This window comes from Solanum lycopersicum, chromosome 7 (assembly GCF_036512215.1).
Source record: "Solanum lycopersicum chromosome 7, SLM_r2.1".
In the NCBI taxonomy this organism is placed as follows: domain Eukaryota; kingdom Viridiplantae; phylum Streptophyta; class Magnoliopsida; order Solanales; family Solanaceae; genus Solanum; species Solanum lycopersicum.
In genome coordinates this window covers 3977695-3995105 of record NC_090806.1, presented here as the reverse complement: position 1 = coordinate 3995105, position 17411 = coordinate 3977695, and the positions used below count along the sequence as shown (strand labels likewise).

At 30.3% G+C, this 17411-nt stretch overlaps 2 protein-coding genes, 1 long non-coding RNA gene and 4 other non-coding genes across 7 annotated transcripts; 6 read left to right on the top strand and 1 right to left on the bottom strand.

Moving 5' to 3' along the window:
• The first annotated feature begins 2276 nt into the window (after nt 1–2276).
• On the top strand, nt 2277–3985 carry LOC101263528 (defensin-like protein 1). The gene is made up of 2 exons (XM_019214660.3): nt 2277–2357; nt 3664–3985. Exons 1-2 carry the CDS (start codon nt 2306–2308, stop codon nt 3837–3839), a joined length of 228 nt encoding a protein of 75 aa, XP_019070205.1. The 5' UTR covers nt 2277–2305; the 3' UTR covers nt 3840–3985.
• Nucleotides 3986–6436: 2451 nt separating this feature from the next.
• On the top strand, nt 6437–7819 carry LOC101263224 (defensin-like protein). Its single transcript, NM_001310318.1, has 2 exons — nt 6437–6536; nt 7533–7819. Exons 1-2 carry the CDS (start codon nt 6470–6472, stop codon nt 7703–7705), a joined length of 240 nt encoding a protein of 79 aa, NP_001297247.1. The 5' UTR covers nt 6437–6469; the 3' UTR covers nt 7706–7819.
• Nucleotides 7820–8209: 390 nt separating this feature from the next.
• On the top strand, nt 8210–8405 carry LOC112941952 (U2 spliceosomal RNA). Its single transcript, XR_003247611.1, has one exon. It is a non-coding gene; the product is annotated as a U2 spliceosomal RNA (small nuclear RNA).
• Nucleotides 8406–8755: 350 nt separating this feature from the next.
• Nucleotides 8756–8826, bottom strand: TRNAG-GCC (transfer RNA glycine (anticodon GCC)). Its single transcript has one exon. It is a non-coding gene; the product is annotated as a tRNA-Gly (tRNA).
• Nucleotides 8827–11136: 2310 nt separating this feature from the next.
• Nucleotides 11137–16855, top strand: LOC104648152 (uncharacterized). The gene is made up of 4 exons (XR_002028095.2): nt 11137–11440; nt 11509–11606; nt 11836–11882; nt 16543–16855. It is a non-coding gene; the product is annotated as an uncharacterized lncRNA (long non-coding RNA).
• On the top strand, nt 14416–14611 carry LOC112941923 (U2 spliceosomal RNA). Its single transcript, XR_003247572.1, has one exon. It is a non-coding gene; the product is annotated as a U2 spliceosomal RNA (small nuclear RNA).
• On the top strand, nt 15893–16088 carry LOC112941940 (U2 spliceosomal RNA). Its single transcript, XR_003247589.1, has one exon. It is a non-coding gene; the product is annotated as a U2 spliceosomal RNA (small nuclear RNA).
• Nucleotides 16856–17411: the final 556 nt, after the last annotated feature.

Here is a 17411-nt window from a genome sequence, read left to right as displayed (position 1 = left end):
CAAAACATACAAGGGGTTTTGTAGAGCTCAAAAGTGCAGAGATGCTTGCATAAGTGAAGGTTTTACAAATGGATATTGTGTTTCTTTGAGAAGATACAGAAGATGTTCTTGCTCAAAACCATGTATTTTCAATAATTATCTACCATAATTAATATTTTTCTAAATTATGTGTTTAATTATGAGGTTTAACAACAAAAAAATATATATAAAAGTCCATAATCAATATTTACTTGTCTTAATTCTATCTCTTTTTGTTTTTGTTTTATTATACAAAAATAAATGTATGTAGGTCGCTCTCTCTTTAAATATATATATATATATATATATATATATATATATATATATATATATATATATATATATATATATATATATATATGAGTTCGAAGTTCAAGTTCTAGAGGATTTGCAATACATTAAAGAAAGTCGAAACTCAAATACTAAAAATTGATTTGTCACAAATGAACTTTATATCAAGTGGATAATATCTCAAAAGAATTGAAGCATCGAAAGGAATTGAATCTTAATTTAGAAGGCTATTTGGATATGATTTGAGTTAGTTTTAACTTGAAATTTTAGTTGAAGTTCGAAGTTACAATTAAATTGTATTGAAGTTGGATTATAATTATATGTTGAGATGGTATGAAAATTATTTTAAATTTGCTTGTGTGCTTTATAGTTGTGTTAAATTTATATGGATATTATATGATGGTTCTATCAATGTATTGTATTAAATTTTTGGAAATCAACATGAACTTTATACAAAATTGGGAAAATGCACTAGTACTCCCCTACACTATGATCAAAATCACAGAGACACACCTTAACTAACACAAAAATTATACAGTTATATACATATGTATATCAATTTTATATAAAAAAAATTGTGACCCAAAATTCTAAGCCTTGACGAGATATACATATATCATATCGATTTCACACAATCTTCATACATGAAAAAAATATGAGTGAAATTTTAAGGCTCGAGTAAAATTAATTCATATATATTTTGAAAAAATAACTCCTACTATATTTTGGTAAATAAAAATCTCCTATTACATGTGATAACACTATAAATCTAATTTGGTATATAAAGAAAAATTCCCAATTGCCAAATTTATTCATATTTCAATTATCAATTGATTCAAGAAAGAAGACATGTCAAAGAATGAAAATAATACATGCCTAATTTCATGCTTTTATATGGATTTTGACTTGTAATAATTATTTTTTTATATGCAATTTTATTTCAATTTTCCTTTTTTTTGTTAGACATAACATGTGTAATAGAGTGTGGCAAAGGAGTCTCCCCCCTTTCCTCATTTTCATGTTTAAAACATATCAACTTTCAGCATTATTCATGTTGGCTCTCTTGTTAGCATAATTTTCTTGACCCTATATACTTAATTATTATTTTTTAAAAAAAAGAAAGCAAAATAAATAATTAAGCACAATTATCGAGACTCGTCTCGATATGCATACTCAAAATTGGAGTGTTCACTTGTCAACTAAAAAGGCCAGATTCAAATGCTTGTTTATATAAATATCTTTTGAAAATCTTCTTTTTTTTTTCTTAAATTTCATACTCAATCAAACACAACGTAAAATGAGAGATGTTATATGTTGTGTTTAGAATAGTAAATCAGAAATACTGTTAAGATGAAAAGAAAGAAAATATCCAAGTCCACTTAATTATTTACTGTGTTCATAAGAAATTTAATCCCTTCACTGTATTCGAGGTCGAGATTGTAGATTATTTCCTTATAGGATAAAATAGATATATTTATTAAAGAAGTAGTGGTACCTCTCACTTCAATAACTTATGCAAACTCAAAAGTTAGCAATGAAAAATCACACAGACTCTACTTTGTTCGTAAGAAAATATATATGTAGAAGAAAAAGAAAAACGATACAAAAGACTGAGAGGGAACCTCTCTATTTACATCCAACGATAGGTGTGAACTCACATGTACAGAAATATTTGTTCGGAAGGAACATGCCCTTCTGTAACAATTTACGTTACTATTTTATATTTAGTAATAATTTAACTTTAAACTTCTCTTTTTATCTTTATTGAGATATTCCCTCCGTTCACTTTTCCTTTTGGCAATATTAAAAAGTAAAATTTCACTTTTAACTTTTCCACTTTAGCATCTAAAAAATAATTAAATTAAAACGATCTCTTATTTTCATGTTTTATCCTTAACATTTAACTATAAAAGCCCCCTTACTATACTCAATTTCTCAAAATATATTTCCCTTTCTCTCTCTATAATTTTCTCTCTCTAAAAAGATTGGACAATCTATGCATTTGTTTGCAACTTTCTTCATTGTACCAATGCTGCTTTTGTCTAATGGTTTGCCTTCTTTCTTCGTAATATTTATTTTATTATATAGTTTAATTTTATTCTATGTGTTAATAATGTATAAGAATTTTTATAAGTATAAATGTTTAAATATAACTCTTTAACTTTTTGATTTAGTCTACCTTTAAAGTTTGATAACTAGCAAGAACTTGGATTACTGAAAAATCTAATTGATATATAAAAAAATGGCTTATAACCTCTGTTGTTACACAAATGACCCACATTGATAGTTTGGTTATGTATATAAATGAAATAACAAATCGTTAAAATATGAAACTCACGAAGAAAATAATAGTTTCAATGTGTCATAAAATACTTTTACTAACATACGATGTATAAATTTAAATATTTGTGGTAAAAGGTAGTAGTACCACCCGAGACTATATATGACTCAAATTTTAGAAACACACCTTATCTATACTAAGGTCTTATTACCCTTCCGAACTAAATTTTTTGTAATTTTAATTTGTACACCTTTTCGGCTTATGTGGCATTTAAATATCTCCCACACGCCACAACTGCGTGGAGTCACGGGTGTGCCACATAATCCAAAAGGTGTATAATATTATATATAAGGGCAACTTAATGCAATTGGAGCTCTGAAATTTCAATTTGAGGCCTAAAATATAAATGTAGGAACAAACTTCGTATACGTATTTATTCAAAATTAATTTCCCTTACACTATTCAAATGAAAATTATTAGTACTTAATGTTGTTTTTTCAGTTATTGATTTTAGGTAAGATTTTATCAACTCAATATTGAAAAAACATCCTTTCAGTGAGATAATTATTATATGAATTGCTAACATAATCCTATAAGTAGCGTTGATAAATATTAAATAAAGATAAGAGTTAGAACCACAAAATGAGATTCAAGAAAATGATGACTTGATTTACCCCATTTCTATATGTTTGCTGTAATGCTTGAAACAAACAAAAAAGAATCTGTAATTCTCTTTGTTCAACACTATAAATTCTTATTTTTAATGAAAGACTACATATGTTAAACTGAGTAAAATAATATATACTTCTTAAAAGTAATACTTTTTATCGTAACTAATCAATTTTTTCTATAAAAATTTAACACATATTTATTTATGATAAAAATTTGGGCCCCCCAAATTGCCTTATTTTGCAAAGGCAAGAGCCGGCACTGAATATATATAAAATAAGTTCACGAGATAATAGATTCTGTTGAGATTTCGATCATAGTCAAGGGATACTTATGTCTTCTCCCAATATTTATTGATAATATATGGTTCTCGATTTTTGATGTTTGCGTACATTAATTGATAGATATGGGACCTATGAGCTGTGGTGTAGAGGCAAGAACTTGTGAGCCACAGAGTCACAGTTTCAAGGGGCCATGTAGTAGGGACAGCAACTGCGCCACCGTTTGCCAGACGGAAGGATTCATTGGCGGCGATTGCCGTGGCCTTCGCCGCCAATGTTTTTGTACTACAGAATGTTAGAAGAAAGTTTCTAAATGATCTTTTTTACAGTCTATGTATTTGTTTACTTGTTAAGATATCTAATGATAAATAATGTTGTTTAATCAACAAAAAAAAGTGACTGACTAACCTCATATAAATATATAATACATATGGTGCTTTTGTTACGATTCAAAATCTTAGGTCATGATTTTCCCTAAGAGTCACGATCTAGGCATACCAAAATTATTTATCGAGGAAGAAAAAATAAGTTCAGGATAGTAAATTTCATCATTAAAGCGAACGATACATGTAAGAATATTTTTAACTAGGAGAATATTTATTCTATATTTGTCCTTTTCCCTTTGTTTTTTAATAATAAAAAATAAAATCTCCTTGTAATAAGAAATAGAACTAATTAATTTATTAATTATGACGGTTCACCGGCCTTTTCTGCTCACTCGTAGAGGTTGGGACCTCATAAAGGAATAGCGAGGGAGTCCACTGAACATTTTAGCTATTGGCGGGAAATTCGCTCTTGTCAGGTGAATAACAATCGTTTCGTCATAGTACTACTTATTCATACTGGAATTACTCAACGGATTCTTTTAATGTATCATTTCTGGGTCCAACGAAATTCATTGATATAGAAAGAAGCCCTATCATATAAAGATTTTTTTCTTGTGAGCTACTAGGTCACACTTTGGCCAAGCACGTACTACCATTGGCAGAGCCACATGTAGTTGACACCCCTTCATCGAAAAATTACATTGTGTAGCTAGAGTAAGATATCTTCACGAATCGCCTTGGTGTTGCACTACTGCCTTGACTTAGCACACCCCCACCAATTCTAGTCCTAAACCATTCACGTTACAAGTGATGAGGACAAACTCCCTATAATAATGTAATTTCTTAGTCAATTCTAACATTTTTGAAATTTAAAAATAATTTAAGTTAAACTTATAATTTTTTTAAAATATTTTTGGTATGTAGGCTATCGACTCACGTGGTACTTTGGCCTAACACACCTCTAAAAACTTATGAGAAAAAACATTCCCTAAATGATGTAACTTTTTAGCCAATTCCAAGAAACATGATAACTTTTTAAATTTTCAAAAAAAATATTTAACTTTGAACTTTTAATTTTACGCTTAATGAGAAGCTTTTTAGATATTCAATGTAATTGAATGATCTTAAGTTTAAAAAAAATTCATTTATTTCTTAAATTTTCGTTTATATTAAGATATTGTCACATAAATTAAAATAAAATAACTAATGTCTTGCATGTGATTCATATATTTGATATTTTACACATATGCAATTAATAATTCCAAAATGTTTAATTTTATCTTCAAGCATTGAACTCACCAACAAATTAAGATCTATAATATTGGATCATGTGAAGGCCAATGTATTACATCAAACTACTATATAATGTACGTTGTTAATTGAAAGAACATAGGAAGGGAAAAAACACAAAAAGAAGAATGGAATGAGAAGCAGAACTCGGAGAAACGAGATAAAAAAAAAATCGGACACTTCATAACAATTAGTATAAACCTTTTTTTTTGTTAAACCCTAGTTCTTTTTAACCGGTTTTCAATTAAGCATGAATCTCAAACAAAATTTGCTAATATTTTACTATGTTCAATAATCTCAACTAAATCAGTATCGTTAAGATGAAGGGCACAAATACCTAATTTTGGGGCTTCCATTTAAGTGGTAGCCACATTTTTTATTTTATAAAATTACAAATATATCCACTTTTGAACCACTTCAAATATACTCGATTTAAGTAAAAATAATTTTAACAAAGCTCGACTTCAGACATATAATGACTTGTTAAGATCGATTTCTGAATACATACCTAACTTTAGAATTAGGAAAGATAACTTAAAGCTTTTATGTGGATTTTGACTTATAACAATTTTTACATCTTTATAAAGGAGAAAATTCCTCTCAAATTCTTCTTTTTGTTAGGCATAACATGTGTAATAGAGTGTGACATGAGAGGAGACCCCTTTTTCTCATTCTCAAGTTGTAACACATATCACTCTTCGACATTATTTATGCTCGCGGATTCAAAATTTAAAATTTATACAGAAAAAAATGATAAACGGATGAAGTAGTTAATGTTTTAGAAAATTAATATATAATTAGTTATTTATGTTCACCTTTATTCTTACTCTATAACTAAATGGAGAGGGAATTAAATCAAAGAGAAAATTAGTAATTTAATCAAATTATCCTTTTAGTTAATGTTTTTATTAAGGGACGTGTAAAAAAAAATATGACAAATAAGATGAACCAAAAGAATCACAAATCTTCAAGTCCTACTCCCTTCTTTTCAAATATGTACTTGTCACGATTTTATTTTGAGAATCAAACGATATGAAATTAGATCAGTTAATATGAGAAAAATTACAATTTTTAGCATTTTCTATAAAAATTTTAATTTTAAAATATTAAATTAATTTAAGCTAAAAATTATTCATTATCAATCTTGAAAAATGAATTATGACAACTATTTAAAAAATATTTGAAATTAAATTTCGTGTCTAATCAAATAGTCAGGTAAATGTGCATGTATAAATACCCCCCCTTGCTTACTCCTTGTCTTAACCAATTCTCAATATATTTCTCAAATTGCATTTTTCTTTCTCTATTTGAAGATGGCACACTCTATCCGTTTGTTTGCAACTTTCTTCCTTGTAGCAATGCTACTGCTTTTATCCACTGGTTTGTCTTCTTTATTTATATTATTTAATTTTATTATATAGTTTTATAATATTAGCTCTACGTCAAAATTTAGCTCAATGAGAGAAAATTGTCCAATTTATGTTAAGAAGTCTTAGTCCTCTCATTCACCTTCAATGTGAGAGTATCCTTTTTTCATAACCCTCCACACACAAATCGAAACATAATTCTATACTGAAGTGTGAACAGTTTATTCGAAAACTCAATATCATATTTTTTAAAATTTTAATATCATGATGTATGAATTTTAGACTTGAGACAACCCAAAATTAGTTCAAAGTACAATAACAAAAGAGACATTATCCAAACACAATATGATATTGTAGCATGAACACCCGATATCATATGATTTGATTCTAATATCATGATATATGAATTTTGGACTTAACAAAACCCAAAAATAGCTCAAAACACTATAACAAAAGAGACATTACCCAAACACGATCTGACACTGAGGCATGAACATTCGATAATCCGTTATCATATGTTTTGATTCTAATATCATGATATATATGAATTTTGGACTTGACACAATCAAAAATCAGCTCAAGGCACTATAACAAAAGAGACGTTATCTAAACACAATTTGCTACTGAAGCATGAACACCCCAAATTTGGGACTCAACACAACCCAAAATTAGCTCAAGGCACTATGTTTTGATTCTAATATCATGATATATGAATTTCGGACTCAACACAATTCAAAATTAGCTCAAGGCACTATAACAAAAGAGACATTACTCAAACACGAGCCGATACTGAAGCATGAACAATTCTACAATTCTAGACATTACCCAAACACGATCCGATACTGAAGCATGAACAATTCTAGACATTACCCAAACACGATCCAATACTGAAGCACGAACAATTCTTGTTGCTATACAATTATATTAAATATATCCTAGTTATCTTATCCACGACCGATGTGGGAGTCTTGTTTCATCATTCATAACATGTTTGGCTAAAATTGAACAGAGATGGGACCAATTAGCAGTGCAGAGGCAAGAACTTGTGAGTCACAGAGCAACAGTTTCAAGGGGACATGTGTTAGGGACAGCAACTGCGCCACCGTTTGCCAGACTGAAGGCTTCATCGGCGGCAACTGTCGTGGCTTCCGTCGCCGTTGCTTTTGCACCAGAAACTGTTAGAACATATAGAGTTTCTACATGAAATACTCATCATGCATTCATGATAAATAATGATGTTCTATTCTATCAATAAAAAAGAGAGACTAGATATATATAGTCTCATATTTATTTATATATAATATGTGGTTACGATCAAAAATCATAGGTCATGATTGGCTAATCTAGTATCTGTTTTTATTAGTTTAATATGTGAATCATCGACGAAGCACATGATGTGTTGCCTTAGCGTTGCACTTACTGCCTTGACTTGGCTAATCTAGTACATGATCGATCCTAACATCTTTTGAATTTATGATATTACAAGTTCGGGAGGGGTAAAAAAGGAATTTAATTACATGTACTTTTTTAGTTAGGAGTATTTGCTTACTTTTTCTTCTCTTAAATCGTTTTATTCGCCGCTCTTTGATCAATTATCTAGCACTTCTAGTCCCACACTGACTAGAAAGAGAGATTTTATGTAAAATATTGCCATATAAAATAGCGCGGTATAGAATATGAAAAATCATACCTTTCTCGGCCTTTTGGCTAAGATCAAGTGTAGTATCTGTTCTTATCAGTTTAATATCTGATATGTGAGTCATTGACTCACACGATATTAACTCTATTTTTTTTGGGTGAAGGTTCATCATGGTAGCTTGCTATTGGGACCTTCAAGTGTCGTCTAGGCGTTGCACTACTGCCTTGGCCTGGCACACCCCACCAATTCTAGTTGTAAGCCTTTCTTTCAATTGTTAGTTGAGGACTTCTTAGGATTTTTGTGTAGTTATAAAAACCTCTACATTTTTGGAGCAAAATCGATACAATATGGTGGAGAAGGCAATGGACTTGGCCAAACTTGCTTTGTCTGGATGATTTTAATTAGACGTGTATGTGAGATTAAAGTGATTGAGAATATCCATGATCAATTGAGGAGGTTACGGGTTGAGTCATGTTGGAGGGTGAGTGAGATCGTCACTATTGATCCTCCTCGGATGGGGTGGGGGAAATAACAAAACGAAATTTTTCTCAAAGGATTTTAGATGAATCTCGTAAGAACGACAAAAAATATAATGCACCAGCCGGGAATCGAACCCGGGTCTGTACCGTGGCAGGGTACTATTCTACCACTAGACCACTGGTGCTTGATGACTTTGTTTATTTATTAAATAACTACATATTTGATATCAATAAAATTGCAAATGTAAGATCAAGTGTAGTATATGTGGTGCATTTGTCACAATTTCAAAATTATTAGTCATGATTAATGACCAAAAATCCACTATCTAGATTAGAGAGGGATCGACTACGATGCTAAAGCCAGGTCCGTAAGATCATCAATCCACTTGATCGTCATATCCATGGAGTAAATCTCGATAAGGTACTAAAGCTACGGTTTGTACAAAGCAAATACAAACAATATACATGACATGTGTGAAAATAAATTTTGTGATTTAGAAATGATATATTAAAACGTGATATATTATATGTTAGACAACAAGGTATCTATGTAGCCATTTGTTAGACTATTGGAATTAAGTTATGATTAGTGGTCAAGAAGTTGTTAGTCTGTTACATAGGTAAAAAAAAGAAAAAAACAAGTTAGTTAATAGTTAGTTACTTAGTGTTAGAATGTAGACTCAATAATGCCCCTGGAAACTATAAAATTTCACTAAAGAAAAGGACAAATATGAAGAAAAAAAAACTATAAATTTAATTATTTTGAAAAAGTAAGACTCAAAAAATCATTTCATATGGAAAATTGATCGAAATGAAATAAAGTGTTGAGATTTTATATGTAAAATCCAACTAATTCAGAAATGGGTATTATTACAGTTGTTAAATTTCTATATATGTATTATTACTATACTGCATACTCTTAGAAAGGAAAAAGAAAGATAACGTTTCTCATGTCAGAAGGAACCCTCAAAAGTATTTAAAATTTTCAACTAAATTCATACGCACACATATGCACCATCACACGCAATCACAAGGACACGCGCACGCGCACAATATATAAGATAAAGACATCATTATACATATAATACCCCTTCTATTTAAATATATAGTGTATTATTTATATTTTGCATGATCTTGCGAAGCGAGGATGAGTTCACTTGTATAACATCAAAGAATAAATATTATTATCATTCTTAGTGTTGAAGTAACTTTGTTTAGCACTAGTATTGATTTGATTTTAATTCGAGTTTTGTTAGAGTTACTAATATCTATGGACTATAACCTTAATTAGACCATTCAAAATTCAAGTCTTAGAAACAAGAAATAATATGATAAAAGATAAAAACTATGAAAAAGTATAAGAAATATTTTTAAAAATTATTCAAAGTAAATATTTTTATGCATAAAAAATAATAGTTTTAAAAAATATATATATAATGTCGGGTCCGTTTGATCTCGAATTGACATTTTTTTAGGTAAAACAAAACTAATCAACCACATTTGTGGAAATGGACCGAAAACCACAATTGACATTGAAAACTGCCGATATCCCTTCTTTTTAAGTTTAAATATGAACTCATGGTCCATTTTACTTAATAAAAATGGGCTCATAAATGGGTCCACACATATTCCACCTTGATCTTGTTGCTGTGGAGATCAATTAGAAAGGTTCATTTTTTTAGCCATCTGGCATCTTCATTGTCTCGTTTCTGAACTGACTCTTCTTTTTGTTTGAAAGTGTACTACAAATTATTAAGTATTGGAAAAAATGATGGAGATGGAATAAAATTGATATTGAGATTTTATCTGCAAAATCCAACTAATTCAAAATTGAGGTATTATTATACTTGTTAAATTCCTGTATATGTATTATTACTATACTGCATATTCTTAGAACGAAAAAAAAACATAATATTTTTCATGTTAGAAGAAACCCTCAAAAAGTATTTAAAATTTTCAATTAAAATTCATACGCACGCACACGCAAACGCGCACGTGCGCGCGCACACAAAATATAAGATAAAGGCATTATTATTATATATAATACCCCTTCTATTTAAATAATATATAGTGCATTATTTATATTTTGCAGGATCTCCGAAGTGAGGATGAATTCACTTGTGCAAAATTAAAGAACAGATAGTATTATCATTCTTAGTGTTTAAATAACATTTTCTAACACTAGTATTGATTTGATTTTAATTTGAGTTTTGTTAGAGTTACTATTATCTATGAACTATAACCTTTATTGGATTATTCAAAATCAAGTCTTAGAAACTGGAAATAATATGATAAAAGATAAAAACTATGAAAAAGTATAAGAAATATTTTTAAAAATAATACAAAGTAAATATTTTTATGTATAAAAAATTATAATTTCAAAAAATATATGTATAATGTCGAATTGGTTTGATCTCAAATTGACATTTTTTTTGGGTAAAACCAAACCAATCAAGTATAGTTGTGAAAATGGACCGAACCACAATTGACATTGAAAACTACCTATATTCCTTTTTTAAAGTTTAAATATGGACTCATTATTTAATAAAAATGGGCTCCTAAACAGATCCACATATAAATATACCAAAAAAGAGTTGGTCGGCCCAAAAGTGGTCAGACCACGTGAATATAAAAGAACCCTAAATGATAGGGTTTTCTCATTTGTGCTCTCCTTGTTATCATCGCCTCCGCGGAGATGTTCTATCTTGTGCTCCACAATTGTAGCTTCTTCCCCCTTTAGTTATGGGGGATTAACATTCCCCACCTTGATGTTGTTGAGTTTGATATCAAATTTCAAAGGTTCATTTTTTAGCCATCTGACTTCTTCATTGTTTCGTTTCTCAACTCACTCTGATTCTTGTTTGAAGGTGTACTACAAATTATTAAGTTTTGGAGAAAATGGCAGAGATGGAATAAAATTGATGTTGGGATTTTATATAGAATATTCAACTAATTCGAGATTGAGGTATTATTGCAGTTTTTGAATTTCTATTTGTTTGTATTATTACTATACTGCATTTTCTTAGAAAGGAAAACAAAAGTATAATGTACTAGCTGGGCTAATCTTATCTGCATCAATTTCAGGATCCAAAATAGAGTAGAAAATCCTACAATTATCAGCAGCATTACGTGTGAAAAAGTATTCAGACTCTCTTGTTCTAGTCTAATCTCAATTCTGGAACCTTCTATTTCAGGAGACAGTTGCAACTCTTGGATAGCTACAAACGTTTAACTACGGATGGTAATAATACTAATACTTCGTTTCATTATATTTTCTTCTCCTATTTATAATTATGATGATATATGTTGAATTCGATGTGTTATGTTTCCACTCTTTCAACAAAATTATTTCTACGCCTATAGGAAGAAGGTAGTCGAATTAGCCTTATATAAATGATAAAGAAAAGACATTTCATAAGATTTGTTTAACTGAAAATTATAAGAGATTCATAAAAAATAGGTGACACACTTTCTTATACGATCATTGTAGTAATTGTTCATGGACTAAAAAGATTTTGTCAAGACATTACATTGGCTGAAGAACTTAATGTTGTCATTACCAATATACTTCCATCCCCCTGCCCCCCGCCCTCCAAAAATTATAATAATAATAATAATAATAATAACAATAATATATACATATATATATCAATTAAATCTTGACTAATGAAACTTAAGATTCAAGGAGCAAAGTATCATCTGTTGTTTGGCGAATCTCACGAAATTATAAATTGGAAAACCTACATGAGGACCTATTTGGTGGAAAGTAATACAGAGTTGTGAGATTCAACCTCTTCCGTTTCTATCGCTAATCCTAGTGAAAATTATTTAACTACTACATTGACTCAGACAAATGTTAATCAGTCACCTTATTGCTCTTGATCTCCTTTACCACTTAAAGAATTAGAAGGCTTGAATTAACAAAAATACAAAAGAGCAGGTGAAGATTAGGAGAAAAGTATCGATTGATTAGGTGGTTGAGTGTCTCGGATGTAAACAGATTTTTGGCAGAGATTTTGAAGGTTGGGCAAAATGGACAACATTGATCAAAAGGAAGAAGTGGTTGTCCAATTTGCCCAAGCATCAAAACCTTTGCCAAATTCTCTAAATTCCTAGCATTCAACTACCGAATCAAACAATACTCTTCTCCTAATCTTCAGCTGCTCTTCTGCATTATTAGTGCGAGCCTTCTGATCTCCAACTGGTCAAAGAGATCAAGAACAATAATACTATGAGTCTCACTCAACATAGATTTTCTCCTTGCCAAGTCTGGCTTCTAATTATATCTCTTATATATCTAATCTTTCACTAAGGTGATTCATTGAAATTTTGTGAAAGTCGATTTAGTAGTTGGATTCTTTTCACAATCATCAACAAGAGAAACAAAAGAGGCTGAGTCCAACATCTCTTCATCACCTTTTACCAAATGGGTCCTCATGTAGGTTTTTTAATTCACGATTTCGTGAGATTCACCGAACAAATGACACTTGCTCCCTTAATCATAAGTTTCATCAATCAAAATTTAATTAATAGTTGTTTAAGGAAAAAATGGAAGTATACTGATATCATCACAATCTGAAATGGCAGAGAAAAAAAAGAATGAAACTAAATATCAATATTATTACCATCATTAGTTAAACTTCTACAATCTAAAGAGTTGTAACCTAGTGTTTTCAAAGACCTTTTTTGGGCAAATCTCAGGGTGGCCATACCAAAAACCTTCGGGCACAAATTGATAAGTCCTAGAATTGGGCATAAGCACTAAGCATAAAACAATAAGTTCTGGTGTAAAAACGTGTGCCCTAAGTGTTTCTTAAGTATTTTTTTTAATCTTTTTTTTTTGCTTTAAATCAATTCTTTTTGTAATTATTGGCGTAGTGATATTTCTCAAATAGTAATTATTATACTTTTTTTTCTTTATCTCAAATAAAAATCATAATAATTTCCCTATATATTATAATAAAAAAAATTACTAGTAAAGTCATTGAAAGTTTAATTTTACTTTTGATTATTTTCTTAGTAATAAAATTATAAAATTAAATATACATGAGATTATGCCCCATAGATCCATTAGATTACTCCCCATGTCTCAAGACTTACGCCTCATCCCGTACTACATAAAACGTCTCGTCTCATGCCCCTACCTTTCAAAACTCTAGTTATTGTCTCGTGAGATAGAAGGTTCCAAACTTAAGTCCAGACTAGAACAAAGGAGACTAAATACTCTTTCACATGTAATTTTACTGATATCCTATTAGATCTTGAAATTGATGCAGATAAGATCGGTACAATACAAAAACAGCAATTCAACAATTGCAATAATGTCTCAATCCTGAATTAGTTGGGTTTCACATGTAAATTCTCAACATCAATTTTATTCCATCTTCACCAAAAAAAATCTAGAGTAAATAATTTGTACAATTAAACAAACTAGAGATACTGGTGTTTTTCAATATCGATTATGATTTTCGGTCCATTCCATAATCATGAAACTCTACTAACCACGTAGATATTGGATAACCTAATGAAATACTTTTCGTATTAGAAGATATTGAACTTAATCATCGATGACTTTTATCAATCAATAAACAAAATCCTTCAACGAATCAAAAAATAAATCAAAAACTTTGTTTCAATACCTTAATTTTGATATATGAACTTCTTAGAGTCCATCTAATTGGCCAGGCACACACTTTTATCCCACACTGCTTAGAAAGAGAGATTTAATTTAACAAGTGATATATGAAATAGCCCGGCATAACAAATGGAAACCCATACCTTTCTCGGCCTTTTGGCTAAGATCAAGTGTAGTATCTGTTCTTATCAGTTTAATATCTGATATGTGAGTCAATGACTCGCACGATATTAACTCTATTTTTTTAGGGGAAAGGTTCATCACGATAGCTTGCTATTGGTACCTTCAAGTGTCGCCTAGGCGTTGCACTACTGCCTTGGCCTGGCACATCCCACCAATTCTAATTCTAAAATCTTTTGTTTCAAAATAGTACACAGTTTGTCCCTTCTAATATTTGGATATTTGATACATAACAGCTCTCTCTATGCCCCATTCCAAGTAACACTTTTTAACTAAACCTATATAAACTATAAAGTTTTAGCAGAGTCAATTTTAGTATGATCCGATATATAATCAGACCGAATTCGATTTCTCATCTGGTAACCTCCAACAACATTAAAAAATAATAATGGAAAAAGATAGGCTCAGATGCACTATTTTATAGTCTATTAATATCAGACAAGGTGAGGACCCAAAGTTCTCACTAACTGTGCAATTTTATCTTCACTGCACTCACATAGAATGTATCAGAGGGGAGTTGAACCTGGGTCTGTACTGTGACAGGGTATTACTCTACCACTAGACCATTCGCGCTTGACATTTAAAGAATACACTCGCAAAGTATCACCCCTAATGTAAGATCAAGTGTAGTATCTGTTCGTATTAATATATACATTAAACTCTATTTTTGAGGAGGATATCCATAGGATAGCTTGCTATTGGGATTTGGGACCTTCAAGTGTCCTTTGGCGTTGCACTTTGTTTATCGATTTTTTGGAACTATAAAAGGTCATTCTCAACATTATCAAAAGATTTAATGTGTGTTACTAATCGACAAATCTTTAATGATTCATGAAAAATAATTTGTGTTTCTTATTAGTTTTCAATATTTATTCACAACAAAGGAATATGAGGGGAAGGTTCATTACGGTAGCTTTGCTAACGTAGCCTAGGTGTTGCACTACTACTTGGCTTGGTGCACTGTTTTTCAAGGTTCTGGACAAAGATAATTAGTACTTGGGATTTTTGTTCAAGTTATTATCAACCTTTTAACATTTATGAAGCAAGATCGATACGTTACGTGGAAAATGTTATGTAGTCAACAAATTGTAATTTACATTTGTTGTTTTCTATCTTATTTTGGATTAAATGAAAACCTTAATAAGATAACCTTTGTTTCTTCATAGCAGAATGTTAGATTATAAGAAAAAGTAGTTAAATTTGATGACATCTTTGATCAACTGTTAATTTCAGCAAAATTGTTGAAACTAGTTTGCAGCCAACAAAACTTTAACAGAAAAAAAATTTCATTTACTTTGATTTAAAATCATATTATAGATGATTACTGTGATTATATACAAAAATATAGAGGATATTCAAGTCCCACACTGACTGCAAAGAGAGATTTTATGTAACAACTAACATATAAAATAGTGTGGCATAAGACATAGAAAATCATACCTTTCTCGGCCTTTTGGCTAAGATCAAGTGTAGTATCTGTTCTTATCAGTTTAATATCTGATACGTGAGTCATTGATTCACACGATATTAACTCTATTTTTTGAGGGGAAAGGTTCACCACGGTAGCTTGCTATTGGGACCTTCAAGAGTTGCCTTGGTGTTGCGCTACTGCCTTGGCCTGGCTCACCCCACCAATTCTACTTCTAAAGACCTTTTGGTTCACAATAGCACACAATTTGTCCCTTCTAATATTGGGCAGTTTGATCCATAAAAGCTCATATCCAATGCATTAAAATAAAATCAGATACTGAACTACATTTTAGCATAACTCATAAAATCTTGAGACCAATGTTAAATGGTGACCAAAAGTATAATAATCGTTTGATCCATAAAAGCTCATATCCAATGCATTAAAATAAAATCAGATACTGAACTACATTTTAGCATAACTCATAAAATCTTGAGACCAATGTTAAATGGTGACCAAAAGTATAATAATTCGATTCTCTTGTAATCTCTAACGACATTATGGCCAGAGTCAATATATAATAATTTGATTTCCATGTTGTAATCTCTAACGACATTGAAAATAATAGTGGAATAATGAGTAGCTCAGATGTGCTATTTTTGTCATCTTAACATTCAGACATGGTGAAAGACCCAAAGTTTTCACACTTGCACGGTTATCTTCATGGCACTCAAACTATTGCATCAGTCGGAAATCGAACCCAGGTCTGGACCATGGCAGGATACTGTTCTATCACTAGATCACTAGTGCTTACACATTAAAATACTTCCTTCGTTTCTATTTAGAAACCAACTAATTATAGCAGGATGTCATATAAAAAGGAACGGAGGAAGTATACTTCATCTTTTGTACTAGCAGTAAAGTACAATCCCTAAAATATTTTATATCCAATAAATTGAAAATGCATGATCATGTGTAGTATCTGCTCTTATTAGTATAATATCTTATATTAAACTTTTCAAAAAAAATTTATAGTAATTAGGGGTGTGCATTTCAATTCGATTTTATGTATTATCAGTTTGATTTATTAGTTTTTGACTTTTAAATACGCTAAATCATTAAAAAAATCGATAAGATATTCTTTATCAGTTTTCAGTTTACCCAATAAGAAAATATTCGTAAAATAGATTTATGATTTCTCACTTTTCTAACAATTTGGCACGAGACTGTGAGACAAGCAAAACAGATGTAAATGCTTTGATATAGTGAAATAGGAAATATAATGAAAAATTACATCAATAATAGTAGATGTAGTATGAAGGCTACAACAACATGTTACATAGTATGAAATTTCGGATGTGAACTAGAAGTACTATGACGTGTGAAGTGTGTAGACTGTAGTATAGAGTACTGACATAGTGTCTAATTATGCTAATTTATTAATATTTAATATTCATGAAGGATATAGTAATATATTACTGTCGTCTTAACGAGTTATCGTTTTACCCATACTAAAAATCGAAACCAAATCGATAACCGAATAAGTT